The sequence below is a fragment of the Grampus griseus genome (genome assembly GCF_964374135.1).
Source record: "Grampus griseus genome assembly, chromosome: 17".
In the NCBI taxonomy this organism is placed as follows: Eukaryota; Metazoa; Chordata; class Mammalia; order Artiodactyla; family Delphinidae; genus Grampus; species Grampus griseus.
The window spans coordinates 2,333,405-2,356,093 of record NC_139011.1 but is presented as its reverse complement, the minus strand read 5'-3'; the positions used below and the strand labels follow the sequence as shown (position 1 = coordinate 2,356,093).

The following is a 22,689-nucleotide window of genomic DNA, read 5'->3' as shown; positions in this document are numbered from 1 at the left end:
TGTGCAGCTCTCAGCTCTCGCAGGGCTGGGGGCCGGCCCCTCCCTGGGTCGGGTGGGCTGCACCTTCCCCAGGTGGGAGGGTGGCCCACCCACCAGGTCACAGGCCCTGTCTCCCCGCCCCTGGTCTGCCTTGGCCAGCCTGACGGTGAACTGTTGCTGCTGGTACGGTTAATGGGGCACCTCCCGTGAGCCCGGGTCTAGAGCCCCCCGCCCTGCTGGCCAGGACTGGGCTCCCACCACTTCAGACTTCTCCTGTCTCAGTTCCCCTGGGGGCTTGCCCGGTCACCATTGGCTCCAGGAACCTGTTGGGTCCAGGCCCACCCAGCTCTAAGCTTTTACTAAACCAGACTTCCCAGAGGGAGGGTGAACTGTGGCCGGGTGGAGGGATGTGCGGGAGGCCTGCCTGCCCACTGCCCGGAGGTGGCCAGGGGGCAAGTGCTGGGTGAAACCAGGGAAGTCCCCCCGTTTCAGGAGAGATGGCACTCCTACCCACCAGCTGGACCGAGGGGACCCTCCCCCTCAGGCCTCTTGGTCCTGAAGGAGTGCACCCCTCCCCCCCAGGCAGGGGGTTGCAGCGGAGGAGAGATGGGGGGGCACCCGCGGAGGTCCGTGGACAAGATGGAGAGTCGTGAAAAGGCAAACCCACCCAGAGCTCCTCCTCAGGTGCCCTGTTCAGAGATGCACAGACGGGGAGACGGGGCTTCCAGGTGGAGAGGGGCCGCCAGCTCTACCAAGAGTTATTTCCTCCTTTCCCCAAACGCACCCAAGAACACAAGTGAATCTGGGGCGTGTCCATGAAGTTGCTGTATTTTTTCAACCCACCATCCAGGTTTTGGGGTCTCCTGGGTGCCAGCCGTGTGCAGCCCCATCCCTGCCCCGAGGGGCTCACAGTCTAAGGGGGGTGGTGAGCCGGCTAGGGGGGTGCCCGGCCTCAGGAGGGGCTGACGAGGGGCAGGGGGCCTTGTTTGGCAGGCCCTCGAGGGATGGGGCTTGTGGAGGTGTCGAGGCTGGGGATGTGGCCAAGGCGCTCCAGGTGGAAGCTCTGTCTGGGCGGAGTGGGGAGGGTCAGGAAGGGCACGGGGGGTGGTGGTGGGGGAAAGCAGGGGGCAGGCTGGGCTGGGCTGGACCTCCTGTTGGAGGGCGGCCGGCTGGGGTCCCGAGAGAGACACCCTGGGGGGAGGCCCTAGGGAGGACTCTGGCGAGGGAGGGTCTCACAGGCAGGGAAAGGGCCCACCTGCCCATTGCACAAGTGGAAAGACCAAGACTGGGAGGGGAAGGACAGGTGGGTCTCCAGGGGCTCCCTGGGAGTCGGGGGACCCTTTCTAGACTCGGCCCTCCAAGGGGTCTTGGAGGAAGGTCTTACTACCCATTTTACAGATGGGACAGCTGAGACTCAGAGAGCTGAGACCCTCGCCTAAGGCCATACAGCTCATCCAGGATGGGCCAGGCCCACCAGGAAGGTCTGCCTCTGGGCCAGGCTGGTTCCGCTGCCAACCCCGGGTGCCAGCCCTGACTGGATTCAGGAGGCTAGAGATGGGGGTGGAGAGAGACCTTGAGTCGCAGGAGCTGAGGGAGACCAGCCACGGGGCCTCTTGCCCACCGTCAGCACTGCCCGTGACTACGGAGCTCTAAACCAGAGACAAGCTGAATGCCGTTGGAGTGCCTCGGTGAATGGCTGCACTCAGCAGTGAGCCCCGAGGGCCAAGGCCGCCCTGGGAGTGCCCTCCCAGCGCCCAGGACACTGGCAGGCCATGGCTTGGGCTCTGGCCAAGGGGAGCCCACCTGATCTCCATGAGGGGAGGGGTTGTCATTTGCAGGGCGCTGCACAGACTTCCCAGTTTGTCTCTGGGGGACACGGTCTCCCCGGCCTCACCCAGGCCTGCCAGTGTCCCCTGGGGCTTGCCTGGTTCCCCTGGGGACCCACGGAATGGTGGGCAGGCAGCGTACAGGTGTGACACATCTTTGTTGAATCTAGATCTTTCTTTCAAATGGAAAAATGTTATGCAGCCAAGCGCTGTGTGGACAGAGCAGGGCTGCCTGACACGGTGGGCCCGGGGCTGGGGGTGGGTGAGCAGGAAGGTGAGGGAGGACGGCTGGACGTCAGCGCGCTCCGGCTGCCACCTGCTGAAGGAAGGAGGACTGCCTGGTGGCAGGTTCTTGGATGCTGGGCTCTGGGTCATTCTTAAGATCCTCAAAAGCTCCAGGAGAGGAGGGAGAAGTCAGAGGTGCCCCCTGCGGTCCGTCTGCCCACAGCCCCGCCCTGACAGGGCAGCGCCCTCGTTCCCACCTGGGGTGCGGGGGGCAGGTTGGCACCCAGACCCCACCTCCTGGGCCTTCCGGGCCTGGGTGCTCCCCTTCCCCACCCCCTCTCAGCCCCGCGTGACCATCTGGGACACGGCCTGGGGGTGGTGGCAGATGGTATAACCTGTGTGACAGCCAGGAGCACGCTGGCCGGTGGAAGGGGCTCGGACCCGCTCCTGACCCTCTGAGGCCTCGCCCCCTCGCCGCCTTTCCTCTTGCCAGTGGCCCTCGAGCTCCAGCTGCAGTGGCGAGGCAGGCGCCGGGCGGGCGGGTGAGCTCAGGGCGCTCAGGCGGGGCAGGCCCGGGGGTCCGCGAGCCCGGCCCCGCTCACCCACAAAGAGCGCTGCCCAGGTCTCGATGTGCCGACGGTGGCTGTGCAGGCAGCCGAGGGCCTGTGCCAAGGGGGTGCTGAGCCCCTCCTGGCTGTGGCTCATCTGGGGAGCACGCCTGCCACTCGCTGGGGCCAGAGGGCTGGGCCCGCAGAGCATGGACCGGAGCCCCAGCCCCGGGGAGCCCGGCTCCTGGCCCCCCTCCCCTCCCATCCCCCGCTGCGGCCCTGAACCAGGCAGCTCCAGAGGAAGTGGCTGGCGCCGAGGCTCGCCCCCCAGGCCAGCATGCAGGAGAGGGCGTGCCGCAGCCGCACCGCTTTGGAAGGCGAGCTTGGCCTGCTGGGGGGACCGCAGGGGAGGGCCCGGGCTGGGGTAGGGTCTGAGGAAGCCGCAGCGTGGGCGCGGCCCCTCCTGGGCTCCTTCCCGCTGCCTGTGAGGCTGCGCTCAGCCCGCCCACCTCCCTGGCCGTGGCACCAGGCCCCGCTCAGCCCCTATTGGCTGGGACACTGGCCGCTATTGTCCATCTCCCTGGCCTCTGGGAGCTCCAGGAAGGCCAAGCTGCGTCTTAGTGGCCTGGCGTGGGGCACGGGCTGGCACACAGTAGGGCTCAGCCCATATCTCAGCAAGTTCAACGAACAACCTGAGCCCCGACTGCAGGCCAGGCGCTGGGGACACAGCAGTGAGCAGGACAGACAGCGTCCTGACCACAGACGGCACGGCCACGTGTTTGCACGTGTGTGTGAGTGCACGTGTGTGCACATGGGGAGGGGCAGGGAAACCAAGGAGGGGGCCAAACCTGTTGTCCCAGGGAGCACCCCCTGCCATCTACAGACCCCCAGTCCCCTGCCCCCTGCTACCCGTGGGTCCCCAGCCCCGCCAAGGCGAAGGCCCATCGGGAGGCACTGACTGTGACGACGGCCCGGCAGCTGTCCTTCAGGTGCAGGAGCAGGGCCACCATGCTCTGGTGCACCTGGGTTCTCAGGCCCCTTAGCTTTCTGCCTGTCATTGACGCCACCAGCTCCCCGAACAGTGCCATGGCCGCTGCCTGGACTCCATCCCGCTCCTGCAAGGCAGAGGCTCAGGGCCAGAGCCAGACCTGCCTGGGGCTCCTGACCCTCCGCTCCGTGGTGGGGACGGGGCTCAGTCCCCTCAGTGGGACCCTTTCACCTGGGCTCAGGGCTCTCAGGGACAGGGCTCCTGGGGAGGGTCACAGGCCATCCTCAGGGACCTGAAATCGTTTCTCTCTCACGCTCACAATCACATCCTGACAACCCGAGTGTCATGAATGCAGCTGGGGGGGCGGGGCTTATCCCTCTAATTTCCCAGTGAAGGAAAATCTGCCATTGCAAACGTGCTGACAGGTCAGGAAGGTGAAGACAGGTGGGGTTGGAGAGACTGGATGTCGGTGCTAGTTCAGCCCCATGGAGAGGGGCGAGCGCCACCTGGTGGCTTCCCGGCTGGTCCACCTGCGCCGGTGCACACCCAGGGAGCTGCCCTGGACCTCCACCTCCCTGCCCCAGCTGGACCGTGGCCTGGGGTCCTCCCCGCCTTCGAGGAAGGGAGCGGGGGAGGCACAGGAAGGGCATGAGATGGGGGCACTCGCCCCTCCCTGGGCACACTCACGTCGTTGGAGAAGGAGTGGGCGTTGATGGCGATGCCGAGGCTCTGGGCCTTTGTGCTGTGTGCGCCCAGGCGGTGCAGCACGTCCGTCACGGTGCCCATGACGCGCACCACCACCGGCTCGCTGCTGTGGAAGAAGCCCGTCGAGGAAGGGCGGCAGCAGTCCACGGAGCAGGCGTCCCTCGGGGAGGTGGGGACAGTGGGCAGTGGGACCCCTGCCTCTGCACACACCCCGCACCCCAGCCCTGCCGGGTAGACCCAGAGCCAACACAGACTCTGCCCTTCCCAGACCCCCATCCAGGCCTGGGCACCTGCAGTTCCCTGCACCCTGCTGGATCCCGCCCTGGCTCTGCCCATGAGGGAAATGAGCTCCGAGCCCTGGTCTGTCCTCTGGGAGCTGTGGACAGACTGCGGACAGGCTTCTCCTCTCTGAGCCACTGGGGGTCCTCCTGGGGTTAGGGGAGCATTAGCCCCGGGCTAGTTGGCTCCCAGGTCCTTCCTGTCTGGCCCCGTGCTGGCCAGAGGGCCCCCACCAAGTCCTGGAGACCACCCTTCCCTTCCTCCGTCCCACCCTGCCTTTACCCCCATTCCTGGTCTCCCCATGGGTCAGAGAGGGCCTGGGGGGCTGGAGGAGACAAATTTGGTCAGGTGGGCACACACTGAGGTCGCTGGCGACTCACATCCTGGGGAGCTGGGTGCACCAGTGGTGGCTTCTATGTTGCAATGACCATTTCCCATGTTTACGTTACTTCAAAAGAAAAAGCTAAGTTCATTTTCAGCCAATTCTTTCTGCTCCTCTTGTGTGCAGGGTGCTCATGAATTGTCTGGATGGACATGTCAGAAAGGGACATGTCAGCAAATGGATGTTTCCCGCCATCAAGCCCCTTATCGATGACTTGTGCAAACTAGGCTGATTTTACCACCTTTAAGCAAGTTTTAGGCAACTTCATTGGCTTCCTCAGCTGTGTTTAGTTTTACAGTATTAAATTCATTTCAGTGACAAACACTTTCTGAGCACCAACTGGGTGCAGCCAGGGTGCTGGGACCCAGGTCTGGCAGTGGACTGGACGGGCAGAATGGATTCTAACGGGAAGGACCCAAAGTTAAACACACAACATGGCGTGTGTCAGTCAATGACGAGTGGTATGATACAGTAGGGCAGGGGTGGGACCGACTGGGGTGGAGGTACCAGCAGAGGTGGTGGTTATGAAGATTTTTAAAAAATTATTTAATTAATTATGTATTTGTTTGTTTGTTTGTTTATTTTTTGGCTGTGCTGCACAGCATGTGGGATCTTAGATCCCCGACCAGAGATCGTATTGAAAAGCGGATTCTTAACCAATGGACCACCAGGGAAGTCCCTAAAGTTTTAATTTTAAGTAGGATCAGAGCATTTGTTACTGAGAAGGTGACAGCTGAGCAAATTCTTACAAAGAGGTGCTGGAAGAGCTTTCCAGCAGAAGGAGCAGCAAGTGCAAAGGCCCTGAGGCAGGAGCACGCCTGGGTGTTTGTGGGGTTTGTTGATTGGCTGAACGACCTTACTGTTTGGGGCTGGAGCAACTGGACGGGTGGAGCCCCCATCACCTGAGATGGGGGCTGCAGGAGGAGCCTGTTTAGGGTGAGGGGTCCGTTGTGCACAGGTTGAGTTTGAGATGCTGCTAGAATCCAAGCAGTTTGAGGGTCGAGGCTGGAGTTCAGGTCCGCGTTTGGGATACAGGTTTGGGAGCAATTGGCCTATAGGCGGTACATAAAGATTGGAGGATACCACCAAGGGAGCAATTGTAGACCAAGGAGAACGGCGGGAAGGGGTCCAAGAACAGGAGGAAGAACCGGTGAAGATGACAAGACACCACCTTCGACGTGGGAGGAAAACCAAGTGAGGGAGGGGTCCTGGGGCCAAGCGGACGGAAGGTCACCCAGTCACGTGTGCTGACGGGTCCACTGTGGGGAGGTCACAGGTGACCTGAACGGGAATGGTTTCAGGTCGGCTGTGGGTGGGAGGCATGCTAACTGGAGCGTGTCTGCCTTCCTTCGATGGCCACATTTGCAGCGTTTTCAGTTGAATTATTTCATTAATATGTAGGCATGACATTGGTAGCATCTTCTAAAAGCAAAATAGAATTTCTAACAAGGACGAACATGGCTGGGCGCCGGTCCTGAAAGCAGCACGCAGATTTTCCATGTGATTGTCCTGTGACTGTCGAGTAGTTTTTAACCTAGTTGTCTGGATCCCCTCCCCCGAGGGGAGCAGTGGGATTGGTGGAGGGGGCCCTCCTTCCGCCTGCCGAGCTGGCCCCTTGTTCCCTGGTAAGAGGACCCCTTTGTGGCAGGGGTGGACTTCCCTGGCCTCCTCGCGTGACCACTGGAGCAGGAGTGAGTGATCAACTTGCAGGTCGCGCCTCAAGGGGCAGGGTGTGCCTGCTGGCTGGAGTGGGCATGGTGGTGGCCGCCCAGGCCCTGCAGAGGAGGGCAGCACCCAGAATGGAGCACAGCAAACGAGGAGCCTGCTCCCCTGGGGAGTGCAGAGCAGGACAGCCACAGCGGCGGGAGAGAAATGCACTTCTACCGTGTGTAAGCGGCCGGTTTGTGTCTTTTGCGTGTAGCTACTCTCCGGTCTCCCAGTGCACACACCGGCACCCAGTTAGTGCGATTTGTGTTTGACGGTAGACAGAAGTGGACAGTCCTGCGGGGCCATTTGTTCTCATGGGCCCCAGCGGAGGGGGCCTCTCTGGCGTCTAGGGCAGCGACTGCAGCCCCTCCCTCAGCCCTGGGGCCCACTCCATCCCTGCCCCGTTCAACGTGTCCCCACAGAAGCAGGTCTCCTTGGCCGAGGGGCTCAGGGTGTGTTGTCTCCCCCAGCCCTGCTGTGGCTGCACGCCCCCTCTGGAACCATCCGCCCTCCCTAGCCCTGGCCGTCCTGGTCTGGTAGCCCCCTCTGCTCTGTCTTCTCTGTTCCTGCAGGTCCACACTCAGTGCGGGGTAGAGAGGAAGCACATGGACACTTCCTACTGATTGCCTGTCTGGGAGAACACCTGGGGACAGGTGTCTGGATGGCTGACCACTGACAGAATGAATGAATGAGTGACAAAGCAAAGGTGAATAACTGATTGAGTGAAATGAATGAATGAAAGAAATAATAAAAGAATGACTCATAAACGAAGGACCCAAGGAACAAGTGGATGGGTGGATGGATGAGTGGGTGGATGGATGGATGGATGGAGGGATGGAGGGATGAATGGCTGACTTTATGAATGGATGAGTGGGTAGGTAGGTGGATGAGCTGGGGGGCTGTAGGTGGAACGGCCAGACCCCCTAAGGCAGCATTGCGGGCCTTCCCTTCCGCCTCTTCGGCGATGTTCCAGCTGTTCATTCATTATGGGATGTGGGTTGCACGGTGATGGGGGCAATCGGGAGGGAGTGAGGCTGAGTCTGCAATGACCGAGGGTACCCGCCCATACGATTCTCAGGGGAGGCTCCTGTCTGCGGGCCAGCCTTGGGGTGCCACCTGGGGGGCTCCTCCTAGGTGCTTGGAGGTCTGCAGGAGTGTCCGCCTATTCACGGGTGTGGTGGAGGCAGCGTCCTTCGGGAGTAGACGCTGCACCCCTCCCGCGGCCCCGCCAAGAGGCCGTCACCAGCGCCATTCTGCAAGTGAGGAAACCGAGCCCCAGAAAGGTGATTTTGTGTCCCTAGAGCCGGGATTCCAACCCAGGGGACCTTGTCTGCACCCCGCACACCTGGCCGCTCTGGGGGTTGCTCCAGCCACGGCTCCCCTCACCCTCTTACCTTCTCTGGGTGGAAGAGGATGTTTCCCAGGACCTACAGGCTCCGCACGCAGACCTCAGGGCTGGGGTCCCTGAGGCTTTGGGCCAGCATGGTCAGGGCGGCCTGTTTGGGGAGCACCTCCAGCAGGGCAGGGCTGTAGAGGAGCTGGGTGGCCCCGGGGCAGGCGGGTCAGTCCTGGCACCCTCTCCTAGGGGCCTCATCTGTGTCTGGGAGCAGGGCTGTAGGACCAGGGCCTGGCAGGCGGTTTCGAGAGGGGCGCTGACCTGCTCCTTCCGGGTATCTTGGTTAATGGGTATTTGAAACCCACCTCGAAGCTGGTTCGATTCTTCAATGTATAGCTGGGGAGACTGAAGCCCAGAGGGGGAAAGGTCCTTGTCTGAGGTCACACAGTGAGGCTGGGAGCAGCGTACATCAGCAGCCTGGCTCGTGGGGCCCTTGGGGACAAAGCCCCGTGGAGGGAGGCCCAGACCTTCCTCGAGCGGGGTGGGGTGGGAGAAGCACAGGCTTTGATTGGGGTCTCCTTCTGCTCTTTCACTGCCCTTTTGGCTTCACGGTCCCAGGGGTGGGACCTCGAGTCGTCAGGGAGCAGGGTGCGTGGAAAGACAGTCCCCCCAGGCTGCAGGCTGAGGGGGCGCTGGGAGGTGCGGACCCAGCCAGAAGCCCCCGACCGCGGGCCCCAAGGAGCTGGAAGCGGGAAGGAGGGGTGTGAGGGGTTTGTCGGGTAGGTGAGGTCCTGGTGTGGTTCTGGCGGCGGCTGAGGCAGCCGGACAAGGGGCTCAGGCTGTCTCTGAGGGGCTCCCCTCGCCGCACGCAGGTCCCCGTGAGGAGGACGATGGCTGCCTTCCTCCCCCGCTGCTCCTGGCTCTGCAGGCTGGGTAGCAGCTGGGTGATCAGCGCCGCGACTTGCTTGCAGCGGCTCTGCACCATGGCCCTGGGCACAGGCGAAGGGCAGGGGCAGGGCTTGGGCTTGCGGACACAGCCCCGTGTCCCCCTCCCCACACACCCCAACCCAGGGGCCAGGCGGCCAGAGGTGTTGCTGAGCGTGGGTGGGCACATCTCTCTTCGACCGTTTCCTGCTCCCTTTGCACCCACTGGCCGCCCACTGGCTGCCAGGCCTGGGCTGAGCATGGGATGGACAGGGGAGCAGATTTGGCCCTTGTCCCCTAGGAGGCCTCAGGCCGCGGAAGGGGCTGGGGGAAGACGCCTGCATCCTAGGTTTCCAGCGTGTGCGCGTGAGACGGGGGCGGGGCGCCCGTGCTTTCCGTGCCCTGCGTGCGCACGCGTGAGTCCGTGGGGCTGTGCTCGCAGGCAGGCCCTGGAGGTACGGAAGTCCACAGCCTAGCCTTCTGGGCAGGGGTGACCCGGGCACTCCCCTTCCCCTGGCCCCACCCCGCCCCTACCTGGAGAGGAGGCCCATGCCCTGCGGGTCGGTGTGGGTGGTGGCGAAGAGTCCCAGGCTCCCTGCAGCTCCAGGTGGGCGAAGTCCTGCCAGTGCCCGGTGGCGGGCAGCAGGCTCTTCAGCGCCTCCAGCGACGTGCTGCGGCAGCGCAGAGGGGTCCCCAGCCAGCCTCGCCCTTGGGGAGGGTGCCCAGCCGTCGCAGGTGGAAAGGTGCCTTGTGGTTCCCGTCTGCACTCAGGGCCCGGCAGCACTGGGGCCTCCCGGGGGCAGCTCGTTCCCGGCCTCCTTCAACAGAGATGTCGGGGCATGGGATGGTGTGCGCCCGGTGGTGGAGCCGGAGACTGGAGGGGGCCTCCTGGGAGGGGCGGGTCCAGGGGGAAGCTCGAGACAGGTTTGGCACATGGTCAGTGTGAGGTGCCCACAGCTGGCTTTCCAGGGCTGGGGCTGAGGGGACAGGGCTGCAGAGAGAGAGCTAGGGGACACCGGGGACAGGTGGTTTCCCCAGTTGCAGGGTGGAGGGGGCCCCAGCAGAGCCTCGATGGACACTGCCGTTTAAAAGTGGAGCTGAGAATGCAGAGGGGTCCCGGCACGGGAGGAGGACAGTGGGGGGGTGTGTCACGGGGGCCCGGAGGAGGGTCCACCTGCAGCTCCCGAGGATGCGGGGAAACCAGGTCCACTGGCCGCATGCTTGCGTGGACTCAAGAAAGAGCTGGACCCGGAGCACGGCGGGACGGGGTGCGGGTCAGGGACTGTGCTGCCCGTGCCCCGTCTGGGTCGCACAGCCTGGCCAGGGGCCGCGGGCTCCAGACCTGCACAGTGGTGTCGAGCCATGGGCTCTGGGCTGCCCCGGGCCCTGCAGGCAGTGCACGGGCGGAGGGCCCGGGAATAGCTCGGTGGCCCGTCTCCCTGCCTAGCCACCCCGCGCCTGGTGGTGTCACCTGGACGTGTAAGTGCCCCCAGAGCGAGGCTGTCAGCTTGGACCAGGCACAGCTCTGATCAGATTTGCAAATCCAGATGTGAAGGGATGAAATGCCCTCCGTGAAAGTCCCCAGTGGGGCCGACTCAAATGTCAACTGGCCTGTCATCTTGCCCCCAAGCCGTGCCGCTAAAAAGAGGCTGCATTTTCCGGGTCACTGGCCTCATCCAGAGTGATGCCGGTTGCAGGAGAAGGCGACTCCGGGCACACTGGCATTTCGTCTGCTCTGTGATGACTCTCGGAAGCTTCTGGTCCTGGGGCACGTTGGGCATCTCCTCTCACGGTCGCTGTGTCCCTGCACCACAGCAGGGCTTCTGGAAAGATGGCGTTTGGCTGATTTGGGCATTCTTGGGACTCCCTTGCTGACTCTCGGGGTGAATAGCATCACTTGTGGGGCCCTAAAGCCTAAGGCCATCCCCAGCCCAGGACCCCGGGCAATGCACAGGGACTCTTGTTGCCTGAAATCCATGCAGCTCCTTGACCGACAGAAGACGGAGGCGCTCGGGTCCGAGCCCGGCCATGCAGGACTCCCCTCCCTTCCTCCTGGGGTGAAGTCGTGCTCTCCTTCAGCCTCGCCCCAGGGATGCCTGGCGCAGAGCGACTCTGAAGGTGAGGGAGGGCGGGCTGCAGGGGTGCAGGGAGCCTGCGGGGTTCACACAGGGCTAGGACTTCCTGTGCACCAGTGCCACGGGACACGGACCGCTGTTGTCCCGGGGGGATGAGGAGATGGAGCGTGGCCCTTTCCTTCCCTCCTGGTGTCCCCCCATCTGACGTGAGCTGCAGGAGGCGGCTCTGTCTTCTCATCTTTGTACGTCGCCCCAGTGCCGACCGGATACTGTCATTTCTGCAGCACGGAGCCCCCTGTGGCTCCCCACTGCTCTGGGGCTGAGCCGTGGGGTCACCTCCTTCCTGTCCCTTCCTCTTTGGGGTACCCCTGCCTGGAAGGCTCTCTGCCCTCCTTTCCCCACCCAGCGAGCTCTAACCATCATTCAGGTCTGTCCTCAGAGGCTGGGTCCTCAGGGAGCCACATGCAGGGGGCGCCCCCCAAAGTCATCCTTTGCAGAGGCTGTGCCTCTCCTTCAGGGCACTCTCCAGGGTGTGTCATGCATCACGGGGCTGTCACTTGACCCCACCTGCATTTCCATGGGGCTGAGCTCCTGAGTGCAGGCATGGCTCTCTGGTGACTGAGCACGGTCTGTGACATGGCAAACGCCATCCGTATTCATTAAATAACGAGAGCAGGACACACAGGACGCTTAGCAAGTGTGGGCCAAATAATACATAAGCCGTTAGTCCTTTCTCTCCTCTTTTCGACCAAGAGCTGTGGGGAGCACAGAGTGGGAGGGGGACCGAGGCTGAGGCCAGGGGCCAGGGAAGGAGGCAGGTCCGAGCAGGGCCGTGGGGACTCCAGACCGGGGCAGAGCACCAACCTTCCCGTCTGTCCCTTCCTGCTCAGGAATCCCTGCTCAACCCCTGGGAAGTCACAACCCCCATGGGTCCAAGGAATCAGGAGGTCCTTGGGCCTGAGACCACGGCACCCCAACTGGGCAAATCGAACAGAAGACGTTTGGGCTGGGGTCATGATCTAACCCTTAACTGAGGCCCCAAGTGTTGGTCACTTGCATAGGGTCACCCTAGCATAGAGGCTACCCAGTCCTCTGCGGCGCCTGACCCGCACAACACCTGGGGAGGGACCAACCCCATCGCACAGAAGAAGAAACCAAGACCATGAGATGGAGAGACCAGCTCAGAGTGCTCACAGTGGGGTTAGGAGGAGATCTTAGATCTCAGATCCAGGCCCCAAACAGCATATCATTATTAACTGCTTATTTGTTCCTTGTCGACTGCCAAAACCCAGGACTACGAACAGTGTTTTAAATAAAAGAGCTTTAAATTAAACTTAAAGCTTTAAGTCGAAAAGAGGACTAATCAGGAAGTGAGAAACAAAAGGAAGCACCCCCGTGCCACAGTGAGAGATGACTGAACATTAATTTTATGTGAGCTTCCTGGCAGCCAGGGCAAGAAGGAAAATATGTTGGATTATACCTATAAGTGGATGAAGGGAGTGTCTTTGAAATGAAGAGAAATGAGATGTCCCATTAGAGTTAAAGAGATTCAGCCCATAATGGATGAAACAAGAGGAATGAGAAGTCCGTTGTGGGGCAGGGTGGACATTGCCTGGAGCAGGACCTTGCTGAGAACCAACCAAAGCAGGAAACGTCTCTAAAAGAAGGGGTTTTTTCATCAGAGATGCAAAGGAAAGGGAGAGTCCCAAGGCAGGGCCGTCCACGCTTGCTCCTTGCCTGGCAGGAAGCCCTGCCAGACCCTCACCTGTTGCTTCCAGGGGCCGGCACAGCTTAGCAGGACGTCAGGAACCTCAGAGGCCCAGGACTGGTCTGACTCTGCCTTGAGACTTGCGTGGCTGCCACAGGTGTCCCGTGCCACCCTCATGCTGCCGGGGGCACCCACAAGACAGTGGGCCTCTCGGTAGTGAGTGCCCAGATTCCTCTTTGGCCCCCGTCCCCCTTGTCGGTACCACCACATCCACCTAGTGTCAGACCTGGGGCCACAGTGACGCGCCTGGGCGGTGCTGCCCTCTGAGGCCCGGGAGCGGCTGCTGACCTCGTCGCTGTCCTTGATGGCTGGCGGACATCACTGCCGATTGGCCTGCTGTGCTCTCGGGCCCCTTGGGGTGGTATCCGCATTGCCGTTGTCCTCTGGGCAAGGGGCCCAGTCCCATCCCAGCTCCAGGGAAGGTGTGGGAGACAGACCTGGTCAGTCAGAGCCCCACATGCCCCTGGCCAAGGCAGTTGTTTCAGGGGTGGGCCTGTGAACTAAGCTGGGCCAATTAGAGCCAATAGACATGCCCAGGATGGGAGTCTGTCCTGTGGTTGCTGGGGCCTCGCCCTTCTCTTCCGGGAGGACCCGCCCAGAGAAAAGCCAGGACCTGCGAGGTGGGAGGGGGGAGGGCTGAGGCTGCTGGAGCATCTTGACACAGCTGAGCCTGAGCAGAAGGCCCCCTGGTGCTCCCCGCGAGGTGACAGCCATCCTGTTCTCTGGGGGAGCCCTGTGTGAGACAGACATATGTCCCTGCTCCCCGGAGCCCCCATTATATGGGGCACAGATGACAGCTGTAGCTGGGATGGGCTGGGGGAGAACACAGCAGGGAGGGAGGAGGGCTGCTGTTTTAGAGAAGATGGTTGAGAGACCACAGGAGGTGAGGCTACTGGGGGAAGAGCACCCCAGGAAGAGGGCGCAGCAGCTGCAAAGGTCCTGAGGCAGGAGTGTGCTGGGTTTGAGAAACGGCAGGAAGATGCTGAGGCTGGAGCAGAGGGTGTGCATGGATGGTAGGGGCTTGTGGCAGGAACTGAGGTCCTGGAGGAGACAGGCACCCAGATGAGGAAGGACCAGTGGGCCACTGGAAGGGTTGGGCCCTTCTCAAAGTTAAAGGGGGAGGAAGCAGGGAGGGTTCTGAGCACAGGCGAGGTCTGACCTGACTTAGGGGTGGAGGGCAGTGGGGGGGTGGTAAGGGGGAGAAGGGGAGGCTGGACCTCATGGGGCGGGGGAGGGAAGCTGATGGACCAGGCAGTTCATCATAGCTTTCTCCTAACCCTCCTGTTTCTGGAAGGAGAACTCTTTAACAGCTTATTAGGGAAGATTCATGCATTTTGCATGGTTGATTTGAATAAAAAAGGAACTTGGTGCACATTCCAATTCAGAAGCAATATGAGAGAAGTGACAGTTTTTTTCAGTGAGTGTCTTGGGGAGAGCTGTTAAAGCTGACAGCTTGTGTGAAGCTCATCATAATACCAACAAATGAAAAGAGGTCGCCCTGCGGCGTTTAAAGGCTCGCTTAATGGATTTCTCCAGATACGCCGCAGTGCAGAGGAAGGCAAGCCCGCCGGCCCGGGCCATGACCCTCCCACAGGGGGCCAGTCCACACCGGTCAGGAGCAGGGTGGGGGGAGGCTGGCAACGGTCCAGCGCATCAGAGCGAAAACGTGCCAGGGTCCGGCGCCCTGTGCAAGGGAACCCGGAGGGCGTCTGCCTGCGGGGCCGAGTGGTGGCTGGGCAGGCATCCCTGCCGTTCTGTGGGCTCTAGCTCAGCAACGCACAGACATTCTGTGTGGCTCAGAGGAAGCCTCCTCTCCGGCCTCTGGCCTCCTCACCTGGCCTTTTCCCGCTCAGCCTTTAGGGCTCGCCCTACAGCCGCTTCCTCCTGGAAGCCTGCCGTGGCTGCTTCCTCCTAAGCCTGGTCGAGGGGAAGCATGGCCCTGCAAGACTGGGGGAGGCAGGGGGCACCGGGGCTCTCCAGTGTCAGTGACCATGACGGCCCTCTTGTTTTCTTTGCTAGGTGTCTTTGGGCCTGAGTGCTGGGTGGAAGGGGCTGGAGGGGCAGGAGGGACCCTGGAATGATGGGGTGTGGGCGGGGAGGGCATAGTTGGGGGGTTTGATGAGCTGCAACCCCCAGCTTTCAGAGACACCCCAGGGGGGCTGCCCTTGAGCATTGGGGAGGCCACACCAGTCCCATCTGACCCTGGCTGAGTGGGCTCAGAGGACTCTGGGAGATTCCAGAGTGAGGTCACCACCCACCTAGAAGTGGCATCTTTGCAGTGAGAAGGGCCTGGACTCAAATCCCTGCTCTGCCCCGTGCTGGCTGGGTGACCTTGGCCAAGTCACTTCACCTCTCGAGGGCAAAGCTGCCTCGAGGGGCTTAGGTGAGACGGCTCCCCAGGAGCGAGGGTGCACAGAGGGCCAAGGCTTCTATTCTACTCCCTGTGGGTGTCTGTCACTCAGTTGGCACCTCTGTACTGGGCACCGTCACGGTCAGGCAACGTCCCAGGGTACTGGGCAGAGACAGAACCAGTAAGAATCCTGGGCGTGACCCCCCTAGGGTTTGACTTGGGCAGCAAACAATGGTGCGTGAGACACTACCCCACGTGCGTAAAGCAGGGCGGGAGGGGGCACGGCAGGAGGGGGAACGGCAGGAGGATGTATCTGGGTGTCCTCGACTGTAAGCAGGGCAGTCGGGAGGCCTCCGCTAAGAAGGGGGGTGCCTGCGGAGACCTGAGAGCAATGGGAGAGGCTGCAGCTCTGAGATGGTGGCCTGCGTGGTGTGTTCAGGGCCAGTGTGGGCGGCGTGGCCTGAGCAGCGGAGGGCACGAGGACAGTGAGGTCGTGGGGCAGCGTCACGACTTGTTGGGTGCCGTAAAGGTTTTGACATGGGGACCACTGGAATGTTTGGAGTGGAGAAGAGACGTGATCCGACCTAGTTTTAAAGGGCCACTCTGGCTGCTGGGACGGAGGGGCTGGAAACGGGCCAGGACGCGCAGTGAGAGCTCGTTATGTCCTAACTAGGGTGGTGGTGTCGGCGGCTGGGGGAGATGGAGGCAGGTGGACCGCAGGACTTCCCAGGGGATGGGCTGAGGGGTGGAGAAGAGAGCCAAGGCGACACTGAGAGCTTTGGCCTGAAGCTGGAGGATGAATCGCCACGTCTGACACAGGAGCTGGCAAGACGAACAGGTGCAGGGCAGGGTCAGGGGGTGGCCTGGACGTGGCAAGTGGACGCCCATTAGACATCCCCGTGCATCCGGCCAGGGCGAACATTCGGGAGGCGCCTGGGCTTAGGTGATATTTAAACCAGGGGGCTGGAAGTGGCCACCAGGGCAGGGAGTGTAAGTGAAGATGGGGCCTGAGGCTCAGCCCTGTGGCCCCTGCGTTAAGAAGCCAGGGGCACAGGAGGAAGCAGCCAGGAGGCTGTGCAGGAGCGGCTGGGCTTGTGGGGGAGGAGCCAGGTGAGGGTGGGCTCCGGGAGCCAAGTCAGGAAAGTGTTCCCAGCCCAGGAATAAGCCCACGCAGACCTGGTCAATTGATTTACAACAAAGGAGCCAAGAACATGCAATGGGGAAAGGACAGTCTCTTCAACAAATGGTGCTGGGAAAACTGGGCAGCCACGTACGAAAGAATGCAACTGGACCTCTATCTTACAGCACACACAAAAATTAACTCGAAATGGATTAAAGACTTGAATATAAGACCTGAAACCATAAAACTCCTAGAAGAAAACCTAGGCGGTAGCTCCTTGACGTCAGTCTTGGCAATCATTCTTTTGGATCTGACGCCGAAAGCAAAGGCAGCAAAAGCAAAAATCAACAAAGCGAGACAACATCAAACTAAAACGCTTCTGCACAGCAAAGGAAACCATCTACAAAATGAAAAGGCGACCAAGTGAATGGGAGAGAAGATTTGCACATCATATTTATGAAAACGGGTTAATATTCAAAATACTTGAAGCACACACAACTCAATAGCAAAAACAAACAAACAAAAACTCCCCACACAATCCGATTAAGAAATGGGCAGAGGATCTGAATAGACATTTTTCTGAGGAAGACACACAGGTACGTGAAAAGATGCTCAACATCACTCACCATGAGGAAAATGCAAGTCAAAACCACAATGAGGCATCATCTCACACCTATTGTCAAAACGACAAGAACTAACAAGTGTTGAGAAGGATGTGGAGAAAAGGGAACCCTTGTACACTGTTGGCGGGAATGTAAATTGGTGCAGCCAGTATGGAGAACGGTATGAAGATTCATCAAAATACTAAAAAGTGAACCACCACGTGATCCAGCAATCCCTCTTCTGGGAATTTATCTGAAAAATGCGAAAACACTAACTTGAGGAGATATATGCACCCCCACATTCATAGCAACATTATTTACAATTGCCAAGATATGGAAACAACCTCATTGCCCATCAGCACATGAATGCATAAAGAAGACGTAGCATATATATATAATGAAATATTATCCAGCCATAAGAAAGAAGGAAATCCTGCCATTTGAGACAACATCGATGGACCTTGAGGGCATTAGGTTTAGTGGAATAGGTCAGACAGAGGAAGATAAATACCACATGATCGTGCTTACATGTGGAATCCAAAATGAAAACAAAACCCAAAGCAAACAAACAAAGACTCAGCTCATATCTACGGAGAACATGCTGGTGGTTGCTAGAGGTGAGCAGGCAGAGGTAAGCGAAATGGTGAAGAGGGCCAAAAGGCACAGACTTCCAGGTATAAAATAAGTTAAGTCCCGGGGACGCCACGTACGCACCGCGACCGTAGCTGTTAACGCTGTATCGTGTATTTGCAACTTGCTAAGAGAATAGCTCACCACAAGGACAAAATATCTGTAACTACGAATGATGATGATGGTTAACTAAACTTACTGTGGTGATCATTTCACCCCACCACCCCTCCCCCCAAAAAAGAAATAAGACAGAGAAAGAGTTCCTAGGAGTGAGAGTGGTTGCCATGAAGACACAGAGGAACCTGAAAGCATGTCAGAAAGTGACAGAAGCCAACCTGAAAAGGCTACGTATGGTATGATTCCAGCTCTGTGACATTCTGAAAAAGGGAAAACCATGTAGACAGTCAAAAGATCAGTGGTTGCCAGGGGTTTAGTGGGAGGGAGGGATGAATAGGCAGCACACAGGGGGTTGGGGGGCAGTGAAACTAACCTGTATGATGCTGTAATAGTGAATGCTTGTCACTCACTGTACATGTGTCCAAATCCCTAGCATGTACACCCCCAAGAGCAAACTGTAATGTAAACTATAGACTTTAGTTAATAATAATATATCAATATTGGCTCATCAATTGTAGCAAACATACCACACTAAGGCAAGATGTTACCAAGAAAGGAGCCTGGCAGGGGAGGGAAGTACGTGGAACTTTGCACTTTCTGCTCAATTTTTCTGCAAACCTAAAACAGCTCCAAAAAAAGAAAAGTCTATTTAAAAAAATGGAAAGAGACATACAATGCAATACTAAAGGAAGGAAAACGGGTGTTACTAGATTTAGATTAGAATAGACAATCAAGATGGAAAAATCTACATTAATATCAGGGTGGTGGAAAAAGTTCTCCAAAGACTACAGGCAGCATGATACTCTTTATATAAAATTATTGAAACTACAAATAAAATGTTTTTAAGAATATGTTTAGATGCAATCTCACTATATAAAAAGAAAGCAAAAAAATGAGAGTGGCTGAGCCGGGGGGATGGAAGCAGTGACGGTGGGCAGCCCTGTCCTTAGATGTAGTTCATAACTAGGGCCCTGGCTTTTGTACGGGTGACAGCTTCACAAGTGTGCATTCAATTACTGAGGAGAATCCTTGCTCTAAGTAAAGAACTAAATTAAAGCAGGCCATGCATAGAGCCGTGATGGACGAGTGTGACAAAGCCAGGATTATTCCTAGTCCAGCTTTGAGGGCCAGGGCAGTAAAAGCAGTTGCCCAAGGGTGAAAGAGGAAAAAGAGAAAACGAGGAAGCTGGGCAATGATTCTAAAAGTTATGTAGAAATGCAAAGGGCCAAGAATGGCCAAGACAGTCTTGCGGAAGGAGGAGGGGGAGGCCTTTCTGGATCAGGGGAGGTGAATTAATATAAAGTTGTAGGAATGAGAACCTTGGGTGTTGGCCTAAGCACAGACAAGCAGAGCAGTGCCGAGCAGGGAGAGCCCAAAGGCAGCTCCCTAGCACACAGCTCTTTTTTTAAAAAAAATGTATTTATCATTTTATATTTATCTCTGGTTGCATTGGGTCTTTGTTGCTGCGTGCGGGCTTTCTCTAGTTGTGGCTCGTGGGCTCAGTAGTTGTGGCATGTGGGCTTAGTTGCTCTGCAGCATGTGGGATCTTCCTGGACCAGGGCTCGAACCCATGTCTCCTGCATTGGCAGGCGACTTCTTAACCACTGCGCCACCAGGGAAGTCCCTCAGCACACAACACTTGACTGCAGGGAGCAAGCACCCAGAGCTGCAGGAACAGGGTGGGGAACTCGAGAAAGGATGCTGGACGTTTAGAAGAAACTGGAGCCCAATTAGCACCTCCATGATGTGGGTGGTTGGAGGGCTGAATGAGATAGGCAAACTCTAGGATTTTCATAAGGTAATGTCTGAGAATGAATGATGGAACTTGGAACTCCTTTTCATCAAAGGACCTAGTAAGGGAGCGAAAGGAAAGCTGCAAAGTGGAAGAAGATATTTAACATAGAATCAGCTGAGACCTTGTATCCAGATTACTGTACATAAAGAATTCCTAGAAATCGATAAGAAAAAGAGGGACGACCCAACAGAAAAATGTGCAGGATACCTGAACAGGCATCACCAAAGACGCCGTTCCAATGGCCAAAAAGGGCATGGAAAGATGTACAACCTCCTTATTTAATCAGCAAAGTGAAAATTAACATGGAAATATGATTAATACTACCCACAAGATTGGCTAAAATTTTGATGGTTGACTAGAAAGTTGATGTTAAGTGTTCGTGAAGAGGTAGAGCAACAGGAACTCTTCAAAAAATACTGTGGGAATGAGAGATGGTTTAAGCACTTTAGAAACATTTTGCATCGTATGTTAGTGTTGGCGCCACGCCTACACTATGGAAATTGAATGCAGATGTGCCTCAGAGCACATGTATGACCAAATTCACAGCAGCGTGAACCACAGACCTAAACCCAAATGTCCATCCATAGTAAGAAGGGTACCTGGTGTTCATAGGACGGGATCCTACACAGCCACCCAAATGAATGAACTCCAGCTATATGGAGCATATCGGGAGGAGGCTTAAGCACAAGATGTTGAGGGAAAAAGCCAGATAATGAAGGAATACTGGAAGGGCTCATATCGCACAATTCTGTTTATATTTTAGGACACGCCACCATTATTTCACGCACTACTAAGAAGGAAAAGGTATCCAAGATGGGAGTCTAATAGGGGCCCCACCAAAAAGGTTGGACCCCAAGGGCTGTGTGTACAGTGTAAGTGTGATAAAGCAAAACAAAAGGAAATAAAACCCCTGGCTTGCAGAAAGAACAGCGAGAAAACCGGTGTCACTGAGCACACTGTGGGGGAGGAGGATGGCGCTCCTGAGAATACAAACCACAAAACCCACTTTGGGGTCTGAATCGCACCACCCTTGTGCCCCCCACCAAACACCCTCCAGCAGAGACTTTTAAACTTGAAACGGTCTCAGGATGAGAGTGCCCCCAGGGGACTGAGAACCCTACATCATTCCAGGTGTGAGGCACCATCAATATAAAATGTGCTCCCACTTGATGTGTGAAAAATGTGCTTCTTAGAACTGAGGAAATAAGGTATAAATTCCAATACAGATAAAACTGAACTATAGACCTGGGCAGCTGAGGACAACGGTGGCTGCCTGGGTCCCCCCCCCCCCCCACCTCTCAAAATTTCCTTGAAAAACAACACAGCAGGAAGAAGAGAAAATTAAACCACACAATGTGACCTCAGAGAACACCCAGACTTCAATACAGTACAAGCAGAAGAGAGCTCTGCCAGCCCCGGCCTGCAGTCTCTCACACTCCCACCCCACCCCTGTTCCACCATGAGGCTCTGTGGCAGATAAAAGGAGGATGAGAGAAACTATGGAGAGGGGAGGAGACAGGACCTGGCAACAGGGCTCAGAATTGATCTAAATCACCTTCAGGAAGACAAAGTCCATCTTAAGTCTGAAAATATGAAACAATAAAGAAGAAAGACACCAGCTAAACCAGAGCACTGACCACAAGAAAGGGACTGAAAAGAATGTTCATTTGAAGGGCGGCATTCAACACACACAGCTTTGGGGAGAAAAAAAGGGCAAAAAAGAAAGAAGTACCCTTTGAAATTGGTTGGTGAAAGGTAATGGCACAAAAAGGAAAAATTTAAGGTCCTACAAGAGAAAAAGGACACCCCATACTGGAGGATACATAATCCTTTCACCTACCACCAAAACTAAAAATCTGCTAAGTTACCTGGACTTTGGTATACTGACAGAAGAGGGTGCCATTGAACTTGAAATTCTACAAAACAGTCTAAGTGTTGCATATAAACAGGAGAAAAATTAATAGACCCATAGAGTTACTGCAAAAACCCCTGGAAAACAAAAGCACACATCCAGGGCTTCCCTGATGGCTCAGTGGTTGAGAGTCCGCCTGCCGATGCAGTGGACACGGGTTCATGCCCCAGTCTGGGAAGATCCCACATGCCATGGAGCTGCTGGGCCCGTGAGCCATGGCCGCTGAGCCTGCGCGTCTGGAGCCTGTGCTCCACAACGGGAGAGGCCACAACAGTGAGAGGGCCGCGTACCACAAAAAAAGGCACACATCCAATGAGAAAATTCCTCCCCTGAAAAACAACCATGATTCAGATAAAAGTGTAAGACAACACCCCACATGCAGGCCAATATACTCAAGCAAGCCTTTAAAGATGTGAAAAACCACCTTGAATTATAAATTCAAAAAGGACCAAAAAAAAAAGCCTCTAATAAGAAAGGAAAAGAGAGTTGATTGAATTCAGAAGTGAAAAAAAGAATTCAAGGTGCTCAAGAGAGAGAAGACTCAAATGAAAATTAGAAAGGGGCATTGAGGAAAAGTAGAAAGACCACCAAGAGAATAAAGATGAATTTAAGAGAAGTAAAAAGGGTCACAGAGAAAGTAGGAGAAATGGAAGACAGGCAAGGAAAGACTAGCATTTGAATTACTGGAGTCTCTGAAGAAGAAAAACAACAATGGAACAGAACTACTATTTAAAACTATAACCAAGAGAGAAATAGGTGAGGGAGATAAAGAGATACAAACGTCCAGTTACAAGATAAATAAATCACAGGGATGAAACATACAGTGTTGGGAATATAGTCAATAATAATGTAATATTTTTGTGTGGCGACAGATGGTAACTAGACTTATCATGGTGATCATTTTGAAATGTATAGAAATATAGAATCATTATGTTGTGTACCAGGAACTAACACAGTGTTGCAGGTCAATTATACTTCAAAACAAACAAACTCATAGAAAGAGAGACCAGATTTGTGGCTACCAGAGGTAGGGGTTGGGGGAGGGGGAATTAGATGGAGGTGGTCAAAAGGTATAAACTTTCAGTCATAAGATAAAGAAGTACTAGGGATGTAATGTACACCATGATTAATAGAATGAACACTGCTGCGTGTTATATATGAAACTTGTTAAGAGAGTGAATCCTGAGTTCTCATCACAAGGAAAAAAATTTCTTTTTCTTTTCTTTTGTATCTAATGCCATGGTGAATGCTCACTGAACTTACTGTGGTCATCATTTCATGATCTATGTAAGTCAAATCATTATGCTGTACACCTTAGACTTATCCAGTGTTGTGTGTCCAATTATGTCTCAATAAAACTGGAAGAAAAAAATTACAACCTAGAGAACTTTCCAGAAACAATAACAACAAAAGACTTAAAT

General features: G+C 56.5%; 1 protein-coding gene across 1 annotated transcript in view; it reads right to left on the bottom strand.

Moving 5' to 3' along the window:
• Positions 1-2,100: 2,100 nt before the first annotated feature.
• Positions 2,101-22,689, bottom strand: part of LOC309835699 (maestro heat-like repeat family member 5) — a gene marked incomplete at both ends in the record, with an annotated part of 46,972 nt that continues 26,383 nt past the window's right edge. Inside the window, 11 exon segments of the mRNA XM_082675310.1 lie at positions 2,101-2,232; positions 2,385-2,425; positions 2,633-3,009; positions 3,488-3,693; positions 4,254-4,391; positions 4,393-4,431; positions 8,034-8,066; positions 8,070-8,177; positions 8,850-8,964; positions 9,434-9,483; positions 9,489-9,570. Of these exon segments, the coding sequence (XP_082531436.1) occupies positions 2,101-2,232; positions 2,385-2,425; positions 2,633-3,009; positions 3,488-3,693; positions 4,254-4,391; positions 4,393-4,431; positions 8,034-8,066; positions 8,070-8,177; positions 8,850-8,964; positions 9,434-9,483; positions 9,489-9,570 (1,321 nt within the window).